We start from the raw sequence: 18,691 nt of genomic DNA on the forward strand, positions 1-18,691 counted from the left end.
TTAAATCACAACAGCTCATTAGCTTGTTTAAAAATTACACGCTTCATTAGCAGCTAAAATTACATCTAATGGCCTTTTTTTTAAGAGCCACTACCCTTAATGATACATTTAATAAACACATGAATGCACTAGTCTGGCTTGCTTTGATCTCTTTAGCATTAACATTGCTCCACATGCACACCATGAAGACTAAAGAATACACAGACTTTTTTCTTGGGACCTTTAGTTCTGCTGGTTTCCTACTTGGTGGTAAATTGCCTTCACCTGGCGTCCCAGGTGTAAATCAGATCCTGATTAGATGGTGAGGATGAAAACCAGCTGGTTTCTTGGCCTGAGAAACAACCGACTCTCACATTGCACATACAATCACTAGCACATACTGTACCTACACACTTACTTTTATCTCTGAGCTAAAGCCTGCTGAGCAACATGTCTGTGTAATGTACGCCAGCAAAAAAACGCACGCACACACACACATATGGACCTCGCAGACACACTCAAATGCACTCAAATATGCGTGCCTTTGAAATACAAAAACAAGATGACATACACTTAAGCGTTTGTATTTTTTGTACTGAGGAAGTGTGTGATTAAACTCTCAACCTACGCGTATGAAACGTCCATGTGCTCCCTTCACTGGAACTTTATCTGAAGGGTGGAGGGACGGAAATGAAGGGATGGTGCAAGAATGAGATGTTAGTGATAAAGACCGCCATGAGACAGAGCTTCCTGAGGATGCCAGATCTTCTTCTATCACGTGTGTAAGTGTGTGTTTGTCTTTCTCCACCTTATTCCTCTTGTCACAGCAGGGACTTTTGCTTAAGTTCGTTAGTTCCACAGCAGGCTAGCCCAACAATTCCTCTCTTTTTTTCTTTGTGACTTTGACCAGACCCCCCCCAAACTTGACAGTTTTTCCCCCAACTCACCCACTTTCTCTTTCTCCCTGCCCATCATTTGAGCTCTTTAGACTCCAGCAGCAAGCTCAGAAAGTCTAAATATTTAAACTTGGTGAATCACAGTAAAGCTTCTAACACTGAACCATTGAGCCAGCCTTTCAGCCTTTCAGCCTTGCTGACATGGACTGGCGTCAGGCCTACTGAATGCAGCCTCTGGATCTGATCCCCTCCCTTGTACTTTTGATCTCAGAATGTCAACCAGAACTTGGAAATCAACAGCCCCGTCAACACCTCAGTGTGGTGCATGGAGACAGACAGACAGAGAGACAGATATTATAACGCATGCGTATAATGTGAAGTCATTATGGAGATGAGGAATGAGTGAGAGATGTAGGAGTCTGAGGAGAAAACCTCCAGACTACAAACTCTATGAACCATCCTGTCTTTTTAGATTGAAACACCAAGAGAAACGTTTTTTCTGTTTTAAGGCGATGGTCCAACAATTTCTGAAGAGGGGTTCTTCATTCATCCAAATGCTGCTGTGTGATTTATGGAGGGATTTGGGTGCTACAAAAGTGTAAATGGAATTGCACAGCATGGTGTAGGGATGCTTAGCTTATTAAAATCTTTGTTGCATTATTCATATGTTTAAAACATTTTTTTTAGATAGTTCATAGAAGGGCAGGTCAAAGAGAGGCTCTCCCCCATTATAGGTACACAAATAAATATGTACATCGATTGGTACAAGTTGACTCCACATGATGGCATATTAATATGTCACAAAGTAAAAGAACAACTGTAGAACTGCAACCCAGTGCACAATTAGGTCCCATCCATACTCTCCATTAAGGAAAGGAATTTGGGTGGCAGTAGCTCAGTCCGTAGAGACTTGGGTTGGGAACTGGAGGGTCGCAGGTTCAAGTTCTGGTGCGGACCAAATCTGGAAAATTGTCTGGTAGCTGGTATCAGTCCTTGAGTGACCCAGACTACGTGACGGAATACTCCTCTAACACGATAAACGGGAACTTCGTTACATATGTAGAGGCTTGAGGTAAAGAAATGATTGCCCGTTGTTTATTGTGTGGGCATGTTTAGAGTTCCAATGCAAACCTACATACAGTTGTTAAACTATTATTGGACTCAGATCACACAGCCTCTCCATTAGCACCAACACGAGACAACATGTGCGAATGAAAAGGTTGTGTTTGTGGCTCAAGTAGAGTTCAGAGACTTGTAGAATCATGCAAAAAAAGCAGTTCTCGTGGCCCACGGTGGTCCAACACCTTACATGTTAGTTTTTCCTTCAATCTGTCACCCACTTGACACCCAAGTACATATTAGCCAACAAATGGAGGTGAGAGGAATTTTCCTCATCATCTCAGCCTGCTTAAACACACTGGCACAGATTTCTAAACACTCTAGCGAGGAACACACCCTCGTCAACTGTGAAGTGATGGAGTTTTATTTTTCCCTCTTGGTTTTCTTTCTTTCGCTCTGTTCCCACTCATCTTTCCATCTCTCTTTTATCTTGTGTTCCAATGACTGGGGGCAACAACTTGTGTTTGTTTGGACCATAATGTAGCAACAGTACCCAGCCTGCATGCTGGTTGGGTGGCGGATGCACTTAAATGCAATCTGTTTCTACCTCTGATCACACATTTCCATCTATCCTCCTTCTCTTGCATTCACTCCCTCAACTGATTTTCCACATCCATCTGTCCTCTCTATGTCCCTTTACTCATTAAATCCTCCGCTTAACCATCTATTTCTGACCTCCTTCCTCTTGTTTTTTTTTGTGTAATTGTCTCGCTCTGATTGCAGCTTTTATTTGAAGTTGTCTGCTTTAAAGCTATGTGAGGTTTCTTCGAAACCACAAGTGTGCATCTGTTGATCCATTGTTTACCCAGAGTAATTGCAAACATATTTGTTTATGCAAAACTGAAAACATTATTAACTTACTGTTTTTATCTTCTTTTTTTTTCTTCTTTTTTTTAATTTCCTGCGTGTTATTGGCTTTCAATTTTCATTTTGCTCCTGCACAACTACTAATTGAGCACTTTGGAGGTTGTCCAGGGGGATGTGGACAGGCAAGGATGCATATTAGAGGGAGGCATAAAAGGATGAATGGTAAACTGAGCGCCCGGTGGAGAGAGGTAAATAGGCCAGAGAGATAGTAGGAGGAAAATGCAGGCTTTGGGTGGATGAGAGTAAAGAGGTGCTGTCGTCACTGGAGTCGAGCCTGGGTGGTGACTACAGAAACATTCAGAAACTTCTTCTTTTACAACACACACTGTTGCCTTCATTCACAACCGTGCATGAAGAGAGGGAGCAGAGCCTCTACCAAAAAAAAAAGCACTAATGCTTTAAAATGTCATGTTTATGTCTGGAATGCCAGACAGATAAAAAAAAGATAGGCCTGAGACAAGAGGTGGCTACAGTAAACACAGACAGATAGACAGAGGGAGACAGAGGAGAACATTAAGTTGCTACTGTAAGTGGAAATGAGAAGAGGAGGTTATTAAACAGTGGAATAACCGGGTCATTAACTGTGCTCTTAGGAGTCACAGGAGGGGAAACACCCTGCAAGGTCGTGTGCACACTGCAGAAAGTCTAGCTTGTTGCACTTTGTTCTGCAAGATAATATTTAAGGAAAATCAGTATTGTTGGCATGCTGAAAGCAGAGATGGCCAGAGGGTTGAGTGATATGTAAATGTGGTTGTGAGTGCAGCTCAAGTTATGTTGCAGCTTTCTGAACGATAGCCACAGATCATTTTTCATATTAAAGATAGTTATGTACATGGTAATATAGACTGAAGCTATAGCAGCTGCAAACATGTTGTGAGTACATTAGATCTCTCATATTGGCAGACTTCGAATAACTCAGTCTCTGAAATTTGCATTTACATACTATTTCTTTTAAAGAAAATGTTATCACAATCTGGCATTTGTTTTTAGAAACTGACGCAGATATAAAGAGGTTGTTTGAGGTTAATGGAACGCAAACAGTGCAGCCAAGCAAAACAGTTAGATTATGGCAATAAACTGTCTTTAATAAGAGGAAGATTGTGGTTTCAATTAAAAGTAAGTAAGTAAATAAACACACCCTGTGTCATGCTTCAAGTCACTTTTCACTCTTTCTCCAAACTTCACCAAGTGCACTGAGTAAGGGCCTGAACATAACCATAAAACATGAATTATGGGGAAAAGAGGTACTCACAGCTGCAGAACATCAAAACAATGTTTGAGTGCTAAATACAACATTTGAATAACATTTTTCTTTCTCATTGTTAAGTGTAATTGACTGTGGCCTTCTAAACTCATGAAGTGGATTTCTATTACAGAAGCCTGAGAGCAGTATCAGAAAAAGTCTTAATTTTTCTTTTTCTTTCTTCCTTTGAAACACCTTTCAGACAAATCATGTTTTCTCTCAAAGCTTGTAAAACTTTTAAAGGTTTATTTTTTTATTTTTATGGAACAAGTAGCACCTAAGTTATTTCTCACACAAAAACACAACATTTTAGGGGAATCGCAGACTATACCATTGCAGTCAGCCTAAAAGAGCAACAAGCAGTAGAGGAGTGAGAAGAAGTCAGCTGATTTTGAATTGTCTAGGACAAATTTTGCTATTTGCTATCATATTGTATTGTATGTGGATGCTCTGTGCTTCAGAAGATTCTTACACTTAACTGTTTACATAAACAAAAGCACACAATAGCAGCCTTCCACACACAATCTGTTGCATGGCAAGATCTTTTAAAAACACACAGTACCAAACAATCCACAAACAGAGATTGTTAGATAAAAAAAAAAAAGTAAAAACAAAAAACACTTTTTGTAAGTTTGACAAATTGTACCAGCTCACCGAGGAACTGTCATATCCTTGAATATTTAATTCAAACATGGCTGTTACCGTAATTTGAGAATTGTGTTTTTTCCTCGAAGACAGACAGCTTGTTTTTGTGTGTTTGAAGGAGCACATGTGATTACATGTGTTTGTAGTTTATTCATGTCTTCTTTTAGCGACACACTGTTGACGCCAGTGTTTGCATTGTGGGCCCGTTTGTTTGTGTAAACGGTAGGTTGTTTAAGAAGTGGGTGCATGTTTACAGCATTCAGCAAACAAAAAATGGGTATACTGAAAGGAATACTCATCAGATTTAATGTTTACAGAATCTCAGATTTACAGCAGGTGTGCCCAACATGTGGCTGTCTGCTGGTTGTGAAATAAAAACTTTGATTCCTTCGATCAAACTGCATATAAATTCTTCCCTTTGAGACAGCATTGGGGTAGAAATCAAGTCAGCTCATTACCAATCAACTCCACCTCACACCCTGCAGAATACACTGGAGGCGATTTTTTTATTCTGCCCCCAGTCTACAGAAGTTAATGAAATAGTTGCTTGACACAGATCTGAGGGTTGTTGAATCTATCAGCATGCAGTCACTGAATGAGCTGAATTTGGCCCTGGTGTCTTATTGGGGGAAAGGAAAAAAAGGGATGTAAAACAGGGGAGGAATTTGGTCTTGGTATTTCAGCAGGTTTTGGTTTTGTGAGACTTCTTTGAGTGGGTAAATTTAAGAAGTCATTCTTTCAGAGATAATTGACTATGACACTCCTATTTTTCATGCTGTGTAAAAGCTAAAATGAGAAAAATTGGCTTTTTTGATCAGTTCCATATTTAAAACTGTCCTCTAAATAATTTGACAGATCTGACAAATTGTAGTTTATGTTACTGTCAGTATGTCAACAAAGTGTCAGTATGCCAAGTTTTACCACAATCCTCATTGTCAATCCAGACAGGATTATAATTACTGATCATTGAGTCAAAAGTACTAATTTAAATCCCATTGTGACTAGAGCCTGACTGATTAATCTGCCAGCCGCTGATCCAGTGACTATCGGTATCGGCTAATTTTATCGCATATATGCAATATACATTTCTAGATTTATTCACCAGTCAAATATTATTTCATCAGTATCATTGTATTAAAATCACAGTTCTCTTTAACAAACAAGGTGTGATGTATGGATTACAACAAGGCCTCACACTCTAGTGTCAAGTAAATGTGCTTGTGTGTCCTTATTATACATCCTTTCTACAAGTGTTTGATCCCCATTTGGCCAAACAGTGCAATAAATGTGTATATTATATCTTTATCTATCTCTACAGATTGAACATCGATCTACAAAAAATATCCACAGGTATATTGTTTTTTTTTTGTTTTTTTTAAATCGGTATCAGCCCAAAAAAATCACATATAAGTCGGGCCTTAATTGTGACACTGGAAAAGGGTAGTGTATCATCCAATTTCCAGCCAACTGTCAATTCATAAGGAGACAGATTTCTAAGATCCAGAGTAAGCCTTTCTTATATCCTTGGCAGAGGTTCCTAAGGCTCAAAACAATGGACTGTTTCTTTTTGGAGGGAAATTTCTGCCTCAAGCAAGGACTTAAAACATGTTGAGATCATGTGTACGAGAGTGTGAAATGTAAAATAGATGAGATTGACAGAGAGAGAGAGCTAGAGCTAGATAGATAGCTAGATAGATAGCTAGATAGCTAGATAGATAGATAGATAGATAGATAGATAGACAGATAGATAGATAGATAGATAGATAGATAGATAGATAGATAGATAGATAGATAGATAGATAGATAGATAGATAGATAGATAGATAGATAGATAGATAGATAGATAGAAATCCAAGGCATCCAATAGCAGTAGTAAATGCGAACTGCAGTAATGAGGGAGTTAAAATGCTCTTTACAAAACAAGGACACTGTACATGTCCTTACGTCTGCTATCGTGCAGCGAAGTGGTCTTCTGTATGGCAAAACAGGAACACACATACAAATATATACACCCTCCTCCACACAGACAAAACCTTACTCTCCCCCTCTGTGTAATCTCATCTGATCTTGCCCGGCAACACTTTGTTGTTAGAACCCTTCTTTCACTCTGCAGCCTATCCCAGCACTGCCTTTGAACTCTGCTGCCAAGAAAGTGTAAAACCGCGTGCCTCCTTCTTTGACTTTCAGGAATGATCAGGAACATTATAATGATAAAATTGGCAAGGGGTGAGAAGCAGAGTGGGTGCAGAGGGCCCTGACAAAGAGCTAGCAAGAGTGAATACGCTTCAGAAGAAAGGTGAGGTGTGTGAGTGTGTGAATTCCTGTGTGTCTGCAAATATTTCATGTGTAAGTTTGTGAATATTTGTGAGTTCTATTGTTAGGGTTTGTGTGTGTGTGGGAAGCAAGGGTGATATCAGGCTACATTACAGTTTATGGCTGGTTGAGTGACATGCAGGATTATCGTCTGATGGGAGAAATAAAGAAAAGCTTTTATCAGCGTAAGGCTGAGGCCCACATGTTTGAAGTTAGACCGAAGGAATCATACATATGGAGAGGGAGATGGGTGGAGTGGAGGTGTAAGGTTGAGTGCTGGCAATGTGGGGTCATTACGGTGCAACAAGAGGCTCATGCATATGAAGAGCAAACATGCTTCTGAAACTCCTGTTTACCTTCAGATCTTTTTTTTTTTTTGCGTCTGTCAGCAGACATTTTTGCGTCTACACGGGACTGTAATTCACACGATATAGTGTCCCTGCAACTTTAGTGGAAAATATTGTTTTGGTGAGGGAAGGCTTCTGAGTTGTGACATATCAAGTGTTGATCTGAGGTCCGGATTTTCATAAATTAATACAAGAAGAAAGTTCAACATTTTAAAATAAAAGTTGTTACAATTTATACTGGTTGATTTTATGTAACAAATATGCTGGAAGTCCATCCAAAGGTTGACAAGACTGTGCATAAACAAATGTAACCCAACTGGAGAACCTCAGGGTTTTGTACTGGGTCCCCACTTTTTTCCTGTATGCATCAGGTCACTTGGTTCTATTAGTTACTCAAATGTTGGAAAATGGAAAATTCAAACAACACTATAATGATGACACTTTACTAATTCCATCTGGGGCCTATATGACAGCATTAATCTCTGAATGTCTTGCTAATTTTTTCTCACTGTATAGTTGCATTTAACATAAAGCTCAGACCAAACTTCCTCCCATAAGAAATCTCCCTTTGATGACCTCTACAGGACCACTAAGATCCCTGATGTGTACTCTGCTCGGATATTAACAAACCTGCTTGTGTCACTTCATAACCAGCTGACATTCACAGTGAACATTACTGCAACAACCCAAAATTGCCAATTGTTTGATCACATCATAGGATTGGTTATTTGCTGCAGCACGCTCCTGGCATACGTGCCTCATGCGTGTTAGCCCCTCTGCAATTCACTTCAGTGTGTCACCTAGCTGGTCTTCAAAGTACCTACATGTTCTCAAACTATACTCCACCTCCACCCAAACCCTTTCTACATTTGACTGGGTCATATATGACCATTTAAGAACTTGTCCTGATAGTGGTCCCCAGTAATATTAACAGTCAGGGGATAAGCAAATGAAATGTACGAAATTAAAGACCATCCTGCTGAAAGTCGTTGAGACATTGCTGTCTTACTTCTGGTTTGAACTCTGTCTTGCTTCTTCAGATATGTCATGACTTTCTGCTCTTGCCTTCTGTTAGGTCACTTCCTTGGGAACCACAGTGTGCTGGACATCCTGAGGCAGGAGGGCTACGAGATCATCCACATGCCCTCTGATCACCAGGAGCCAGTCACAGAGTAAGCAGCAACAATAACGGATAACATAATTTTATCTAATTGATTAGTTACAAAGTTATCGTTCAATAGTTATACCGTAGATGTTAACTGGACACGGTGAGGAAAGGAAAGGAACAGTTTGTGTGATATGCATCAGAAGATACACCATGATGTTAAAGTAAAACGGACTTTGAAAAAGAGCACTTGTACGATGTAAGACTTTGACAGATGTAAAGACACATGCAGCTAATCAACAGGAGAAACTACTCAGCCAGTCCACATTTATATTCTTCTGGAGTCAAGTTAACCTCATTAGTTTTACTCAAGTGCAATCAAGATATGGTCAAAATTGTGCTCAGCAACAAATAAAGCTCAGCTATGCAGGAATCCTTTGATACCAAATCAACTTCTCCCTCCTGCCGGCCAAAGGCGGTTTGCCAGAAGTGGTTTTGCCTGTTCTCAGCTGCCACCAATACCATTGTGAACACAAACACATAAATACACTTGCATGCAGTAATAGTGGAGTTTGTTCAACGAGAGACACTTTTACTTGACCTCCTACTGCATTTCCTAAAAAAAACCTTTCAACAATCCCCCTTATTATCTCGGTGTGCGTGTCCAGCAACATTCCCTGGCAGAGAGCAGCACCCCTCTCACCTAGGGGGCTGATCCTCGGGCCTGTAAAACAGTAACAAAAGCCACTTGAATCAGGGGTTGAAATGGAAAAAGGAGGCAAAACAAGTGGAAGCTCTTTAAAACCATATAACATCTCTATCCATCAAGTCAACTGAGGCTTCTACAAACTTCTCATGAATGAAAAGCTGTAAACATAGCAGCCCATCTCCCTACGCCCTGTTTTAAAAAGTGTGGGGCTTCATCCAACAGCTCTGGTTGAAAATGTAACAAGTGGACTGACTTACTGTGGTCACAAAACACTTGCCTACGCTGCACCCACACACAACCGCATGACCACACACTAACGTGTGTACAGGCACACAGACACATTTAGCTCCCCAACACAAGGTGAAGTGACAGCAGAGGGAAAACACCACGAGATGGTTGAATAAGAGGTGTTTATGAAAGCTGTTAGCCTCAGACTGGGACCGATTGGCGAAGGTCTTTTTGAGTGATTATATGACTGACAGACAGAGAAGACTGAAGCAGGGTTTGGCTCGACAGTAGCTGGACCACAGGCCTGCAGCTATCAGCGCCCTAACCAGGATGGTTTTTAGGGCTGTTAAAGTAGAAGTCCAGACCATTAAATTTATGAAGACTAAGGAGAAGAACAAGTATGTTAGCAGTGGAAATTATTAAGATCCATCCTCCAGTTTTTCATATCTTCATGTGTGTTAAAAGGATTTCATAGATGTACAGTTTTAGAGGACTTCTTTTTAAATGCTTTTTAAAGTGTTACTGAGTGCAGTAGGTTGTCTAAATGTTCTATTAAAAACTCAAAGTCACATGTGAGCCATATTGACAGGAAAAGAACAAGAGAGGAGAAAGTATGAGTAATGGGTGGAAGAAAGAGGAGCTCGTTTTTCGAGGAGAGGCCGGTGATTCTGGGTGGTCTGCTTTGGGCAGATGTCAGTTTAGACGTAAAAGTAAGGCCACAAGAGTTACAACTTCTTCTAATGCCGCCTGCTGGGTATTTCTGCTGCTTGTATAGCATTTATGGGCAAGGAGTCCTATGTGGTGTTCATGTCCTTGATTGAAGTCAAGAGTTGGAAGGGGAAAGCAACAGAGTGGTCAGAAACCACAAACAATAACATTCTTTGGCAGCCGGTTTGAACTCTTTTATAACCGTCTCACATGTTTCACAAACAATCAGCACACAGACACAAGAAATTCTTGTTTTCCTTCCATACGTCACAGCTTGAAGTGAATGTGTCAAAATTGATTTCAGACTTTCTAAGGTTAAAATAAACCTTGAGGGCTTTTATTTTAAGTAGGGGATTAAACACTCAGCATGCAAATTCTGTTGCACCGGGGCTCTTAATCAAAACATTAACAAAAGATGACATCGAGGCTGATGGGGAATCGTTGGAGTGATTCTCTCCACCACTCCATCCACACCTCGGATGAAAACAAACTCTGTGTTGACCGTATTCAAGTTAAACAGGTGAACAACGAGCTAATAGTTTATATAAGTATAATTCACATTACGTTTACTCACAACATCACATACAGCAACAGTTGGGCAGCTTTCAGTAGCACTTCCTTATGTAGCAGTCGATGATGGCGGCTCCTATAAGATACGTCCTATAAAATCATTTTGGTGACTGCTGGAAAAATATTTTAGGTCATGCAAGTACTCAACAATATATAACATAATATTCATCATTATTTAGCTAGTTAAAATATTATATTTTCAGTGTAAACATTCTGAATATTGCATCTTTAATTGACTTAATTTGGTCTCTTCTGCTTTAGGACTAAACCAACTGAAAAGCCCAGAGGGGGGAGAGAGGAGAGCTCAGACACATTTGCAGCCTCTCCCAGCAGTTGGCTAACCACTCCACCAGAGACGGAGATTGAGCTGGAGGAACCAGAGGACATGCCTGGCCTTGGAGAAGAAGAGCTGCCTCACTTGCTGCTCCCTGACAGCCTGAGCCAGCTGGAGGAATTCGGCCGACACAAACGTCCTTACAAAACTCACCGCGGCGGCCATGGGAGAACCCGCCTCTTCAGTGACCTATGGGTTCGAATTGGGGACAGGTATCCAAAATGATCAGTTCACTTTAGCTCGGCAAAGCAACTTGGGCTTGGTTTAAAATACATGCGCTGAGGGTTGAGCTATACCTGATGTTTCACTCCCTACAATGAAAGAAATGTGGATTAGGACCTCAGTTAGTATTGATATTGGCCCATGTATTTAAGTAATGTGAGGGATTCACAGATCCAGCCTTTCACTTCTCCCTCCAGATAATATCAGTCATGTTTGATTGAAAATCTTGGGATTACATCAGTAATTTCCAAGCCAGACCTTAGTAGCCAAAGGGAAAGTGAGAAGTGAATTTGTGGCTGTGTTTCCAAGAAACGGTAACAATGCAGCAACATTACATCTGATGAATGAATATCTGTCTGACAACACATACTGTGAATGTGTCTCCCCCACTGTTCTCTCACCCAAGCTATAAGTTATAATAATAATAACCTTTATTTATAGAGCACTTTTCAAAATCAAGTGACAAAGTGCATATGCTCTGTCTCGTACACAAGATTATCTTGAGGACATTCTGCAGTGATTGATGCTTTATTTCCAAATCTTTTGGTGTGTGCTTGTCTAAGACTAGAAAGAGGAACAAACTATGTTAAATAAGTCATATAGTGAACATTCATCAAGTGATGCTGTTGTGTGGCCAGCACGAATGGTTGGTCTGTTTGTCTCAGAAGTGCAAGACCTTTTTGTGGTTGCTTGGTTTGGTAGGTTGATTGATGCATACTTTCGTAAGGAGCAACAAAAGCTATTTTGCAACTCTGCCTCAACTCTGTGAGGATATATCAGAGTAATAATAGTCCGGCTTCAGAGACTTTTTATGGGATTTCATTTTGAGATTTTAGAAAATAAATGACACAATTCTATTAATGCATTCAATAAACTCATTGTTTTAAGATACTTTTAGTAACCTGGATTTCTTGTGCTGTCCCCCTCTTCTCCAGCACTACTCCACCACCTAATGTAAGGATAATCAACGGTTACGTGACAGTGGAGCCTCCGCTGACCCATCAGGAGCAGCACAGACAGGTGGAGATCTTCACTACAGAGCATCATCCCAGTCCAGCTTCCTCCACTCTGCCTAACCCCAGCTCGGCCCCGCCAGCCTCAGTCCACAGCACAGTCACACTGTCCTGTTTTTTACTCTGGCTGCTTTCACACATGCTGTTCTCCTCCTGACCAGAACACAGTGTTATCTCAATGACAAAAACTTCTGCCTCGGTACTAGAACAGTGCAATGTACCTGACAGACAATGAATGCCCATCAGCACATGCAGGAAAGAGACAGATGAATGTTTTGGGGGTTTTTAGCCAAGGAAGACATTCTTACGTAGGATGACCCTGCTGTCGGCCATCGCCAATAGGAAGAAACAAGCTTCAGTCTGCAAAAAGTCTTTAAAAACGTGTCTCAAAATGTGCGGACTAAGCCCGCAGCCATGAATCAAGCAACAAGAAGACTGTGTGTGGGACTTAAATTGGAGGAGTTGTGGAACCTCATGAAAGTATTATAATATAATAACAAACACAACAAAGACCTGTAACTGTAAAGAGTTGGTGTGGTGGAATAATCTGCCAAATAAAAATGTTAATAATGTAGAGAGAAAAAAGACTGACAGAAATAATAAGAATAGAAGATACTAATTTTAACTCTTTTAATTAATGAGTTCAATGCAAACAGTCAGCTGTACTTTGTTGTCAGTTGCCACTATTGTAAATTGTGCATTTTGTTCATAAACAAATATTGTATATTTATTATTTCTGGAAGAAAGGAGTATATTTTCTTGCTTTTTGAAGATAAATGAAATAATAAATGTGAAAAATGTGTTTCCAGATATTTTTCTACTGTGTACATTCAAATAATTGAAATACATGTTGTGATTATAGATAACAGGAAAAGAACATAAGGCATGAAGTGTGAAAGTTACAATGTTGTGTTTTCAAACTCTAAATCCCATGAGTGTCTTCTTTTGTTTAACAAGCAAAGCTTTTACCGATTTTTAAAACAAAATACATGATCAATTGTTAGTTAGTTATTTGAGACAGTAAATCATCTTGAAAACATTAAATATCAAGACATCTCACGATGAAAACATCATTTGTAAGTAAATAGTTTTAAAAAATTGAAAACTAAATGTGGCACTGGGAAATGTGGTGATCCCAGTCTGCCACCTTCTGGATGAAAACAGCACCTGCATCGTCCTACACATCTCCATCACCAGTGCAAGAGCTCCATCTGGCGACTCAACGATAAAATTGAGAGAAACTCTCCAATCAGATAATCGCTACAATCTGAACTACTACAGCACAAGTAGAAGAGGTTTGAAGACACATGCAGTGAAGAAGCATTAGACATAGCACATGTGATAACGGAGGACTGCAACTTCTCATGAAGATGGTAAGACAAGTTTGCAATGACAAGGAAGAAAAAGTGCTGAAAAAAACTTGTCAGCAGATTACTGCAATTAGAAACAGCTATAATATGGTCTCTTATGCACAACAACACAAGTAAATAAGATCAAAGTCATGTGTATTTGTTACAAAGAAGATAGAAAAGAAAAGTATGTTTGATCATTGTTAACAAACTCTCTGACTATATTTTAACTATTGAAGCGCAGCATTTTCCCAGACTCTCCTGAATGCAGTGCCTATCCCTGTAAAATACTGTGTTGTTACAGTCTACTACTAATTGAATTAGCTTAAAGTTCAAACATTTATAAAGTCTGATAGTAAGCTGAATGTCCCTGTGAAGCTGCAAGCATTCGTTTCCCCCCCAGATTTTAGTTTCTTAAAATGTAATAGAAATTAACATTTTAAACGATACATTAATTACTTTTCCCAAAATGATGAGATGAATTTCTAATCAAACATATTTAGCCAGAATTATTATTATTTTTTGTCTTCTTTTAATTCAGCAAGTGATGACATGTTTAGTATAAAACATGACTGATGAAAATGTGGCAGAAAAAATAGTCTTCAAATTTGTCATTTGTAAACTGAGAACAAATTAAAATTGAATTCCCTTGTGAAGCAAGACAGTAAATAAGCTGAAAGAATACACCAGTTAAATGAATGTATTTGTTTAAACATATATTTTATCTAAATATAAAATGTCAGCGCTTATTTTAAACAACAGAAAAATGTTACAAGTCTGTTGTTAGAACTTTTGCCACTAGGTGGCGCAAGAATCCTTTAATAACTTCTGCAGTTGCGTTGAAAGGTACAAAGTGATGCTGAACCTTCGAGTATAAAAGGCCTCAAAACCAGAGGCTGAGTATGAAGACACACAGGCTTTGCTCTGTTCAAACAGAATGCTTACAGTTCTGTGAAACATTTCACTCAAAATATCTGAATAAGTAAAAAAAAACGTGGATTACATTTAACACATCAAATAATGTATATATTGTTCAAATTGTACATTAATTTATTTGTAATTATATAATACATACATATATGTGTTAATTTATGATTATAATAAATATATCATACAGAACTTTATGTATAACACCAGACAGATTTTGCAATTTATCATCTGTTATTTTTTGACCCGACCACCTCACTCTATCAGCAAAGGTTAAAGACATGATCTGGTTACTTTTAGAATATCACATGGAAAGCGTTTTGATCATTTCTCTTTAACTGTAATCATAAAACTCGCTAAATTCAGATAACTGACTTTGCTGCGTGGCTGTTCTCTATTTATCGGAAATATTCCCCAAAATATTTTTGATTCTGAAAGATATTATAATATTTAACTATTGGCCCTTTTTAAATATTGAAAAAGAGCAAGGTCAATACACACAGTTATCACGCTCAATAAATCATATTTCATAGATAGAACTTGCTCTACCTGATATTTCTTGATTTTAGATTATAGTATAATAACCACATATTCAGGTTATCTTTGTCGAGAATTTAGTCAGTGAAATTCTGATATTTTTAAATTGGTTATAACAACATTTTACCAAATCCTCTCGTGATGATTAAATGCCTTTGATCAATATCAATTAAGGAGCATCACACTTTTAACTTAACACTAATCTTTCTGGACAGCCTTCCCCTCATAAATGTTCTCCTCTTAAAAGCTGGGGGGAAAAAAAGTAAAGAGTTTTTTAGAACAAACAGCTTCTTCGCCCCTTAAGCCAAGACAGGACAATATTTGCCTTAGCTAGAATACCATTTTCCCTGGACTTTGGGGTGTTGTTTGAACGAGCGGGGGCCTTGACAGGGAGCTCTGAGAGCTGACCCTCACTCTGCAGGGGACACGCTGCCTGCCGCATATAAATAAAAGATTACAGTGGAAAATCAATTTCTGAGCAAACTCATTAAAAATGCCCCTCACCTTAAATGATTCCCATTTCCTCCATTCAACCTGTTAACGCCTAGCTGTCCCTGAGACTGACCCCCCTCCCCATCCTTCCTCTGCCCTGTTGCTCTCCTCCCCGGTGGTAATTACTTGCACAAGTCGTTTTTTGCCCTTTGATTTGAACCGTTTCACAAATGAAGGTTAAGTTTGTTTAACCAGGCTGGATTTGCCAGTCATGTTAAAGCATATAATGTGCCAGGCCCTCGGTTTCTCCACACACCTCCAACAACCCAGTCTCCTTCCCTCTTGGCCTGAACCTTTCTGGGGGGGGGTGTTGAGGGGTTAAGGCTCCAAGGTTAAGGCTTACTGTGCCTGAGGATGGCTGCAGCAGATCAGGATTCAGACCCATTGACTTGACTGAAAGGGCACCAGGAAGTAGTTAAAAATCACCTCTGGTAAAAGGATTAAGAATCAAACTGCTGTTTGCCCTTAGAGGATGTTATGGTGTTCTCAGAAAGTCACTGAGCTAAATAAGAACGAGATAAGAGCTCATTTGTTGTAACTTTTCTCTAAGGTCTTGGGCCTGGAAGCCACTTCTATTGACATATACTGTATACTTTCTCCTTTACAATGTAACAATGGATAGAAGACGTGGCGTAGTGCTTCATAAAATAAGTGCACAATAGTGAAAGAAACACACAAACATAATGTTACCACATTTCATCGTAGTAGCCGCTGACAGATCGATAAAGTCACAGCAGCCAAGGTGAACATCGATCTCATGCTGCAGCAGACCTTGAGAGCATCTCAAGTGTGTGTCGCTTTGATTGTTAAGCTGCAGCTAGCACGCAGCTCGCAGCGAGAACACACCCAAGGAGTTTGTTCTCAAACAAGCCAACACAACGGTTGACTGTCACATTCACAGCAACACATAGTTTTTTCTCTAAGCCCATCAGATCTAAAAAAAAAACAAACACAGGAATTGCCAGAAAGCCACACAACAGCTTTGTGTGGTTGCTGCTAAAGGATGTGCAGAATATGACATTTTTTAACCCTGGATGTGTAATTGTAAGTTGCAGGGACGTCTGTCTAACCCAAACCAAGTCCTAAACGTTACCACACGCTTTACTGAAAGCTTTGATTCTGCCTCTAGCCGAGGGAAGCTGTAAAGCTTTGGGAAAACAAAAGAGTGTTTAGCTCTGGGCAGATAGCTCTTCTCCGGGCAGATAATCCTGCTGATAGTAAAGCAAGTCGGCACTGTTTGGTGAGCTCTGCGTATTTAAAGCTCCTCTCTGTTTGTGCTGGTTGAGACATTATTGTAATCTATTGTCCCTTTCCCCTTGAAGATGTGTAGCTTTGAGCCGTGTGGCCTTGTAAAGAGTCTTACGCAGGTCAGGTGCAAGTCTCCCAGGCAAGGGAGCGTCTGGTGCCTTTCCTTGCATTGGTATATCAAAGCTATGGTCATAATAAGGGGTCAATTTACAGTGTGTAGATTTTAGTTTGCATAATTGTGTAAATGTGTCTCCTTTTTTAAAAAAATTAAAATGACAAAGGGACGATAATTAAAGGACTAAGCTTGTATTATCTTATTTTTGTCTTTTCATGGTGGAAAGATTGCAACAATAAATTAATAATAAATCAATCAAACTGGAAAAATTGAATATAAAATGTTTTGATGATCAAAAAATTGTTGTGGAGATTTTTTTTCGAGACAATGCAACCCAATAGACAGTTCCAGATTTTGAATTTGTAAATGTGATGTTTTTGGTAATTTTATAGATAAAAAGTTTGCATTGAGGGGTGGGGGATGCCTCGGGGTTTAGTGTGCCCATCCTGCTTAATGGCTAGTGTGCGCAAGGTTGCATTTGACCTTTGGCTCCTTTTCCGAATGCCGTTTCCCAATCTCTCTCTCTCTCTCTCTCTCTCTCTCTTCCGGATGTCTGACTCTATCCACTGTCCTTTCTTTAAATAAAGGCATAAATAGTCCTTAAAACAAACCTTTAAAAAGTTTGTTTTGAACTGATTGACTGGACAAAAATACAATAAATGACTTCACGTTGTGCTCTTTAAAATTGTGATTATTGAATATCACTGTTATCAATGTAGTTCTTATATATTATATATTATATATTATATAGTTCTTATATATTATATAAGAACTACAGATCATATTCTCTGATTACTTTAACCCCAGGCACTCCTGTTTATGCCTGTTTATACGCTAAAAGATGTCACTGAGCATGCTCAAAAACGCAGCTGAGAGAAATAATTACACAGGTTATCTTCCCAGTCTTCATTGCAACAATAGGTCTCTTTTATTTGTTTTTAGGAGTTTATAGACAGAGTCATATATCCTGGAATGCCTTTGTAGATTATTGTGATCTTTTTGTTATACTATTTTTATTGGTTATATATTTAACATTTTGAAGAAAATTCCCTGAAGAATGTTGTTGGTTGGTTTTATTCAAAGTTTGCACTGTAGCAAAAAATGTATGCATATCTGTTTGAAAATGTAAGTATAAGAATGGTTGATAAAGACATATTGCACTACTCGTTGAGTATTTCAACATAGAGAAAAGCAAAATAGTTTGGTTTGAGTGTAGAGCTAGAAGAAGTGAATGTAAACCAAGGAGAGTAAAGTAGGTACAAAGGAGAGAGGAATACCATGTGTATATGTGCATGTGTGTCCTCATGTGTGCATTGAGGGATGCTGGTGAGAGTGTTGTGTTTCACAGTTTTTTGCCATGATGCACTGCTTTATTATTCTGCACAAGGGGCACTTCACATGCGGAATGGGTTCTCTTTGATATCGACAGCAGCTTGAGGGAGAGAGTGCACTCAAAAACAGGCTCGGGCGAATTTATTCTGAGAAAAAAAACTGACAGTTGTGTACTTCCCTGGCGGTGGTCGCTGCACATGCGAAGAGCAAACCGCTTTGATGCTCCAGCGTTGACACTCAACACGCTAATGAAATATGGTAATTACAGCCACATGAAAGCCCTCGTAGACAGAGCTGGAGAAAGGGTATAAAAAACAACAAATATGACTTTATCTAAAGATACCCACTGTGATTAATTCTTCTTTTCATAAACATATATTTTATGCTGTTCAC

The 18,691-nt window shown here is 39.2% G+C and overlaps 1 protein-coding gene across 1 annotated transcript in view; it reads left to right on the forward strand.

Annotated features, from left to right (window-relative positions):
* The window catches only part of trabd2b (TraB domain containing 2B), a 62,787-nt gene extending 49,715 nt beyond the window's left edge, over nt 1-13,072 (forward strand). The window contains exons 5-7 of the mRNA XM_079351002.1: nt 8,485-8,581; nt 10,991-11,275; nt 12,221-13,072. Coding sequence (XP_079207128.1) covers nt 8,485-8,581; nt 10,991-11,275; nt 12,221-12,455 — 617 coding nt within the window. The 3' untranslated portion in view covers nt 12,456-13,072. The remainder of the gene's footprint in view (nt 1-8,484; nt 8,582-10,990; nt 11,276-12,220) is intronic.
* Nucleotides 13,073-18,691: the final 5,619 nt, after the last annotated feature.

Source organism: Symphodus melops, assembly GCF_947650265.1.
Source record: "Symphodus melops genome assembly, chromosome: 8".
Lineage (NCBI taxonomy): Eukaryota > Metazoa > Chordata > Actinopteri > Labriformes > Labridae > Symphodus > Symphodus melops.